General features: G+C 40.8%; 1 protein-coding gene across 7 annotated transcripts in view; it reads left to right on the plus strand.

The window, feature by feature from the left end:
* The first annotated feature begins 1,181 nt into the window (after positions 1-1,181).
* citb (citron rho-interacting serine/threonine kinase b) overlaps positions 1,182-8,712 on the plus strand; it is a 50,130-nt gene continuing 42,599 nt past the window's right edge. For 6 of the 7 annotated variants that reach the window (XM_005746069.1, XM_005746073.1, XM_005746072.1 and 3 more), the window contains exons 1-4: positions 1,182-1,493; positions 5,706-5,815; positions 7,329-7,472; positions 8,035-8,154. In XM_005746069.1, coding sequence (XP_005746126.1) covers positions 5,807-5,815; positions 7,329-7,472; positions 8,035-8,154 — 273 coding nt within the window. In that variant the 5' untranslated portion in view covers positions 1,182-1,493; positions 5,706-5,806. Of the gene's footprint in view, positions 1,494-5,705; positions 5,833-7,328; positions 7,473-8,034; positions 8,155-8,712 lie in introns of all 7 variants that reach the window. The other variant, XM_005746070.1, reaches the window with a different exon arrangement.

The raw sequence follows: 8,712 nt of genomic DNA on the forward strand, positions 1-8,712 counted from the left end.
AAACTGGTCCGTTACCTACAGCAAGGAGGATGTGCAGAGTTGGAGATGAGAAAGTGGAGGTGTGAGCTGATTCAAGGCCAACATATGGGGGTATGCAGGCCTTAAGAAAGAAAAAAGATGGCTTTTGTTACACAACTAAGTCAGTGATTTCATAACCTTTTTTTAAGTATGAAAGACACGGAGATCTAATTAGCAGCCATAACAAAGCATAAGTGAGTACTTCCCATGTTCTCTGTCTGCCACTGATTACTGTCACACGCACTAAATGTACAGTACTGTATTTTCACCTTGATAGCATTTTGTCCCTTCTGTTGCGTTGATGTAGTACTGCTTGCCAGGTTAGGTTCTGCCATCTGTTACAGAGTGTGTAATCTGTCACTGTGTGCGTGTAGTTTGCAAGTCAGTGCCACGGTGATGTGTCACTTAGATTGCCAGACACCAGGGACCTTGTTAAGTTGTGACATGACATGTACCATTATTCTGTTAGCCCATGTGCAATAATACTTTCATGTATATTGCACCTGGTTTCAGTACTTTAAGTGTACTTTGTTACAGAGCTATTAGACACCATTATGGTTTACTGCTTCTATTGGGCCTTACTGGGTTTAAGCTAAAAGAGGGAAAATATATGTGAAAATGCAACATGTGGCTGACTCAGCTGTTCACAGCTCCTGCCTTTATGTGGGAAAAGTCTTTCACAGTCCATGCAAATGGGCTGATTAATTACTTTGCTGATTTAAAGTAATTTTAAAAAGATTACTATTGTAGGTTACAAACCATATTTGACCGACAACCTTGGAGTACTTGAGTCTTTTTCCGTCAACTTGAAAATGAAAACAGATATTTGCTGTAACAGCACTCTTGTCCTGTCAGTTATTAGACTGCAGCTCTGCTCCTCAATTAGAAGCTGTTTAATAATGGTCACTGCATTTAGAAACTAATGAGGTGCCCAGTTTAAGAAGTCTTAAGCAAAAGAAATGATGTACAGTACGTGGATCAGGCTGCTGACATTAGTGTGATTAGTTCTGGCTGCTACAGAATAGAGAGGAAGACAGAATTTGGGGAACGGTAAGGGTGAACAGATGACAAATAAGTGAGAGAGAGATAGCTTCCTCTCACACTATGGTATGTGATCTGGTCTGCTGCATTACTCTACAATGCATTTTCTATGTAGTCCTCCACTCCCTCCCTCTCTCCACTCTCTGTAAGCAGTAATCTCCAGTCGCTCTCACTGCCTCGCAGCTTTCTGCCCTGCCACAGCGCATCTCTCTCTCTCTCTCTCTCTCTCATTCTATCTCTCTCTCTCACTCTCTCTCCTTTCGGCTCTACTTTCTCCCCAGTGAGGATGACAACCCCGAATTTGATGAACCAGCGAAGCTCTCATTCCGGCTGGTGGCTTCTGAGGGAGACCCCACATGAATGGGCTTACTGGACGAGGAGGTGCCGCGTCTAAGGAGCTTCGTAGGAAACCTGTCAGCTGTAGCAGTCGCTGAGTGAGTGTTATACTATTTTACTTAGGGTTTCTGTCAAGAATAAAGAATGAGTGAGGGTGATGACTGGATCGGGGAAAGAATGAAACCAGGATTTTATTGCTTTTCAGGTGTGACAGTGCATTATTTCCCCTTTAAGCATGCTGGAACCATTAGTTGACTGATTGATTGTCTGACACTACAGCTGAGGATTTATAGACTTATGAGATAACTAAGGCAGCGTTGAGCTTACGCAGCAGCTGTATCCCGTCTGTCAGGGCTGAGCACTGTTCTTGGTCACGACACTGAAATGCTGTGCCTTTGTTTGCCCATCTCTCTTCATCGCTGTGCTTACTGTAGCATACACTCATACAGATGGCTATCACTCCCTAGGGTTGTGTTCAAACTCACCATTGTTTGTAAATGGTCAGATTACGATCACATCAGGCTTTTCCAAACATCTATCTATACTAAGAGTGGGGAAGTTTTGAAACAAAGTTGACATGACTATTTATCATGTAAGGTTTTTTCAGGTGATCTTAGCTCACTTTAACAATCCACTTGGCTGTAATAGTTATATGTGGAAAAAGGTCTGAAATAACAAAGTCTGATAAAGTCAGAAAAAGTGTAACAAGATGAAGGCTGTGGTTGGTGGAAGGCATCTCTATGTTAACAGCAGGTTATGCCAAGGTTAGAAGAGAGGTGAAGGAAGCTTGGGGCTTCTTTCTGGCGCACATTTAGGTGGATTGCAAATTACGTTACTGACGGGACTTAAGAGGATCAGCAAAACCGAATATTAATGAGGAAATTGTGAAAGAAAACAGAGGAAATTTACATACAATAAACTGTGTAAAAGTATTAAACACAACTCAAACCAGGGAGGGGGGATTTCTAAACTTCATCTATAGTATTCTGACTATATTTAATTTAAAACAGTTCTTCAGGAGGGTTGGTTTGTTGGAGTTTCATCTCTAGTTTCCTGTTTGCGGAGGCAGGCCAGTCTGATGGTAGAGGGCAAAGAAAGAATAGAAGACACCGAGAAACTCTCGGCAGTAAAGATCTTCCAATGTTAATGCGAGCAGCGACGAGAGAGAGTTCGCTGCACCACATCCTCAAGTGTCATTTCCCCAAAAGGCTCCTTTAGAAGCCCACACTGATCCTCTTTGTCATTTGGATTTGAAGTATAACGATGAGCTAGATTTGTGAAGTGGTTTTCCAAATGCTCGGCATAAATTGTGACATTCATTCAATTTGATCGCCGAAAATGGCTGTCTCTGGAGCTCCAGAGCATTCAGTAGCTAGTCCGTAGCACTGATGGAGCTAGTTAAAAGTAAAAGTGTTTTTGGTGCCACGTCGTGAATGTAGGACAGGTTTTAGGAAGGCTAACCAGTCAGTTAGTGATTAAAGTCTAACTGTGGTCTGCACATTTTAACATGGCAGCAGATCTGTCTACAACTGGCTGCTTGGTAACTGGAAGCATTGAAGTGCAGCTCTGAATACCATTTTAACTGTTTCAGGGTGGAATTTTCCTATAAAGCTTATGTAACAACTGATATTTCTGGCCAGTGTTTATTTTGAATGTGCTAGTTCTTCATGCTGTAAGTATAAAAACCTCTAGTGTCACTTGAATTGCCTTAAAACCTCTTTCTTATGGAAAATAGTATCTTATATCAATTTCTGATATTCCCATGCACTAGGCCTATGATGGACCTTCAAATTAATATTACTGTAGTCAAGCACCAAATAACATGGATAAGGCTATATTAGTAGTAGCCTTCAAAACTAAAATGCTAGCAGGAAACTGTGGAGCTAGAGAGCCTTGTACTGGGGTATTGTTAATTTGTCGTTGTCATGACAATCAGCATAAAATCTCACAGTATACATGGAAAAGATGGCCTGAAAGATCAACTTAGAGGGAAGTGGTTGAAAGAAAGACATTGAGCTTGTTCTTAGGGAGAATCTGTCCCACTACAAAGTTGCAACAGGTCTGTGATTCACCGCTGCCCATACAGTGGCCGTGGCCCTTGGTCACCTAGACTGAATGTGGAGCAACACCATGACTGGGATGCAACCTCTCTCCACTCTCCTCCTCTTCAACAACTCTGACTCACAGCCCAGCACGCATTATTCAGCCCACGAAAAAGAGCTCTTCGAATGAAGCCAGTGTTCTTCTCGGAGCTCTCATTTGTCTCATTTAAAGTTTTTCTGGAGTTGTTTTGAGTGCACTAGCACGCCAAACTATGTTCAGGGTTTGAACACTGTTAAGTTTGAACAACACAATCTAGAGATGTTCAGTAGATATAGACTGGCTAGCTCAGAGGTCAAACTGTCTTTCCTGTTGTTGCAATGAGGTTTTAAAAGTATAGTTATTAGTAATTGCTTTGTGGGAGCTAATTATTGCTGAGGACGAGCCCAGCTGCACAGTCTGTTAGCTCAGCTGATTATGGGCAGTCAGCTAGCACTCGAATTTTAGAGGAAGACAGCCAGATCTGAATCCCATCTGGTGCCTCATGCTCGGATGGCACCCCTAACCACCAACTTTACAACTGGCTGGCTGCAGATGAAGTTCTCCACATTGTTAAGAAGTGTCAGCACATATAGATTCATTAGTGGCTTTGAGCCTCTTAGACCCACAAGCAGACATGAACCAAAGGCACATAAATCTTCTGTGCCTCTCTGAGTCAAAACAATTTCACAGGAGTGAAAATCTTTTGGGGATCACACTTGCAAAATTGTTTTTCTAACCGCACCGTCACCATTGAATACAAATGGGACTTTTTGACATCTCATATAAAGTATACAGAGGGAGCATGCGCCTCTGACGTGATGTGCTTACAGGCTGAAAAATCATCAGGTGCATGAGGAAGCTAACCTCATGCATCATCACCCATTACAAGCCACCTGCTCCTGCATCATGTTGTGCCAGTGAAACTTGAACTCTAGGCTGATGCAGCTTGGGCACATGCTGCGTGGCCTGTTGTGATACCGGACAGAACACTCAAAAAAAAAACCTTGAAGCATGATGATTACAGAATGTCAGATTTCCGGAGGAAGTATTAGTAAGCACCAGCAGCGTCTTTAGAAGTTCACAGTGTGTGTTGTTCATCTGCATAGTGTGCACAGCTTAGTTTCCACTTAGAAATCCATGCAGTCTTCTGGTAAACATCCTGATTATGGAAAAAATAGCAAAATTTCACTAACAGAGGATTGTCAAGAAATGGAAGTGTTCCTGCTATGTTCATTTCTTTAGAGACATTACCAGCCATCTAAGCCCTAAGCTTAAACATTATCTCTACATATTCTGACTTCATTATTTGAAATTTCGCTATCTTTAATATGACCATCCCCCACTGCAACAGCATTTATATGGCAGAAAATCAGAGGAACCAAACTAGATGCCCTTAAAACAAAATAATAAAGCATTTAAATAGTAAATTAAATCTCTTATGAACACAGTGCAGCGGCAGTAGAGCACATACAGTAGTTGAGCTTGAGCCGAGCTTGTTACTGTAGCGAGGAGTGGGAGGTGAGCCTGTGCTTTTAATAGACATCCTGCCTCTGCCACTCATTCTTGTGCATGCTACTTGATCACAAAAGCTGCCAAATATATCCAGTGGTGGTAAAAGAGGCTGTTGTTGTGAACACAAGCAGGCTATTTTTAGTCTCTGCCAGGAGAGAATATATGATCACGTATTTGATCAGCACAGTGGTTTGCTTACTAAATATCTAAGCTGTGAACAGCATCCTTTATCTTCTAGTCATCTGTGGTATCATGTTAATGGAGTAAGTGTTAATGTATAAAGTGTCGCTGCTCTGGAATGACTCTGTGCTATGTGAATTTCGCAAGTCTTCAGTGCTTGTTTGATAAATGCTATTTTTGGTATGAAAGTGAGCATTTGAGTTGAGATTTAAAGTGTATGTAATCACGGTACATTTGCTCGAGTCACTACATGCAGTAAACAGGATTTAATCTAGTTTTGGTTTGATAGTTTTGACAATATACCACTTATTTACTTTTTAAATATGTAGACACATAGACACATGAATTCTGTTATGTATGATCACAGGAACTATCCCAACTGACTTATGGAATAAGTCATCTATACAGTATGATTATGAAAGGTAAGTGTTTTACATAAGAGCACTGAGTCAGCCCTTCATATTTCAAGAGAGGATAAGCAGAAACTGTTTATTGTAACGTGTCTCTAACTGCTATCCGTTCCCTCTCACCTACAGATTAATGACTGCATCTATCAACTCTCCTGATAAGACCATCTCCTTTGGCACAGCCTCATTACTTTAAAAGCACCAAAACAAAGGCCAGGATTGCCAGACACATGTCACAGGTATAACTTTTCACATGGTAAGAGTTTGTTTCTAGAGTCAGCCATCTGTTTGCCAGTTTGCCTTGCCTGATGTGTTTTTCTGTATGTTTGGAATTTCTGGCTATTTACCCTTGTGGCTACACTATGTGCTTTACCTTTAACGGCTATGGTAAGAATAAAAATCTCTCAAGTGCAGCAACTGCTGTGAAAAATATACTAATTAATCCTGACTGATGTGATGTAAGTGATGCTTAGCAAAGAAGCCGCATAATCTTTCTCATAAAGTTGTCGTGATAAAGGTGATGAAACATTTAAAAATATTAAATTCAGTTTAATTTATATTGCATCAAATCACAACATCCATCCCATCAAGACACTTTATACTGGGAGGTAAAGACCTTACAATAATAGAGACAAACCACAACAATCAGATGCCCTTGTGTGAGCATCCACTTGGTAACTGTGGGGAGGCAAAACTCCAGGCTCGGAGAAGGGGTCCCTTCACCCCCATCTGAGTACGGGGTGAGGGGAACTGAACTGAGAAGGTGCTCAGACATTTACAAGTGAAATAAGGATCCTTATGAATTGTGAATCATGCTAAGCTACATTAGTCCAAGAATAAAAACATGGAGTTGAAAAATGGTCCCTTTTAATTTTTGTTTTGCTGCACAAGCTCATCAACAAATGTTACCATTTTATTTCATAGCTTACACAAGTTAATTCTCACAAACAGATATATTATTTTGTTGAATGTGCTCTACTGATTGGTGGTGAGATTCAGTTTTGTATTGACTGTTTGTTTTTGTATGCAACTCTATCAAAATACTCAAAGTCTGGTTCAGTACATCGAACCAAGCAGCTCGTAACACAAAGAATCCATCAGTGAGGGAGCAGTAATATCTCAGCTACTTCAACACCTCCGTCTCGTTGTTAAGCACATATTTAAATCTGTCAGAAGGAAACTTTGCTGACTTATAAGATCTGGCTAATGTAATCTGTATGACTCAAAAAATACCTCTTATAACACCTCCACAAGCCCCAACCAGATGAAGATATAATGAGCAGTGTACTTCAGTGTCCTGAGTCACATATAAATGTGTGCAGATTTACACCAATCCACCTTTATTCATGTCACTGCATTTCTCTGAGCTGTCTGCTGAAAGACTTGTGAGTGACACATCATTTTGGATTCCTGTACCACACTGACCCTTTGGTTTTACTGGCTGCAACACCCATGCCGTGGTGCTGTGTTTTCGTGAGCATGTGTCTGCATTGTGACTGTGTTAGTGCTGCTATAGACTAAGCGCTGTCACAGTATCTGTGACTGTGCTGCCTGTCCTGCTGTTTCTCTGCTTTCCAACCCTCCTCTTGGCCTGTAATGCTATAATGGCAAATGTAATTGTAACATCAATCACTACCAATGACATGTGGCACCAAACAAGTCTACTGCACTTTTACACAGACACACACAGACAGATAAGCATATTACATGCATGTTGTGACAATTGCACAAATATACTGTTTTTCCTTTCAGGTTGAGCAAGAGATCTCGCTCATTCAGAGGAAGATGTCTGACCTTGAGTCAGTGCTCCAGCAAAAGGACATAGAGTTGAAGGCCTCAGAGACTCAGAGGACAATCCTAGAACAGGATCTGGCCACTTATATCACCGAATGCAGTGTGAGTATCTCCAGGGATTATAAGACAGAGACATAGCACTGGAAAGAGTGTGAAATCTATGGAAACATTTGCTAAAAGCAAAACTGAAACTGAACTACCAGGTAAAAAGTTTTAGTACGCCTTATTTTGGAGCAAAATCGATTTTTATTAGATTTAACAGGAGATTTTATATTAACGTTTTTTATGATGTGTGACTACTGGAATTAATCAAGCACCAGAAGTGTCTCATGATGGTTGGGAAGTGGTAAGAACTGCTTCTACAAGAACTTTGTATTACAACAATCGCTAGCATATGGGCTGCTTCCTCATATGCATGTGTGTGTATGCCATATATACTATGACTCTTGCTGTCAATTCACTAAAATGCAATGGTAGATGAACAAGATATTGGAAATACTACTTAGCTGATGATAGTACGATTCAACAGCATCCAAAAAGTGAAACGACACCTATTTAACACTAACTATTTATTTCAGGATTTTGATATCAGGTTGATTTATTTTCAGCTGAGTATTCCCAACAAAGTGTCAGCTGACTGAACACAAGTTTGTCTTCATTTCAGAGTCTAAAGCGTAGTTTGGAACAGGCTCGTATGGAAGTGACACAGGAGGACGATAAAGCACTGCAGCTTCTTCATGACATCCGGGAGCAAAGCAACAAACTTCAGGAGATCAAAGAACAGGTAGGACGACATTTCGGGTGTCACATTAGGTCAGCTGGCTGAGAGTACGCCTGATGCTGTGGGCTCAGAATTGAATAATTAATGAGGAAATTAGTCAGCTCTCTACTGTTGCAATCATTTTTTGATTTCATTAAGTTTTGTTCTTTTGAGTGAAAAGACTTTTCTTTAGTGACTGTTTTCCCCTTCGTTTTCCAATGAGTATTCATGCAGTACTTTGCAGTGAAGGGAAGTACAGTATTACATAAATAACGAATTGTTTTTCAAAAAGAACATTTTAAGAGGATTTCATAATGGCAGTCAGATGGAGCAGGTCGAGCCACCAAGGCTGAGTGTGTGGGTTGTGAGTGTTAATTAGACAGGCACATGATGCTGAAACCCCACAGCTAGGGATGGGAATTGATAAGAATTTAGTGAGTCCGATTGCACTATCTATATCACGCGTCGATTGTCATTGGGTTCTCATTGGCTCTGTTTTGAGAGTCAGCACCATCACTAAGCAGCAATGAAGAAAATACATTCATGCAAATGAATTGCAAGCTGTGGGTCAAATGTTTGTGC

Source organism: Pundamilia nyererei, unplaced genomic scaffold (genome assembly GCF_000239375.1).
Source record: "Pundamilia nyererei isolate P.nyererei 1_Seehausen unplaced genomic scaffold, PunNye1.0 scaffold00172, whole genome shotgun sequence".
Lineage (NCBI taxonomy): Eukaryota > Metazoa > Chordata > Actinopteri > Cichliformes > Cichlidae > Pundamilia > Pundamilia nyererei.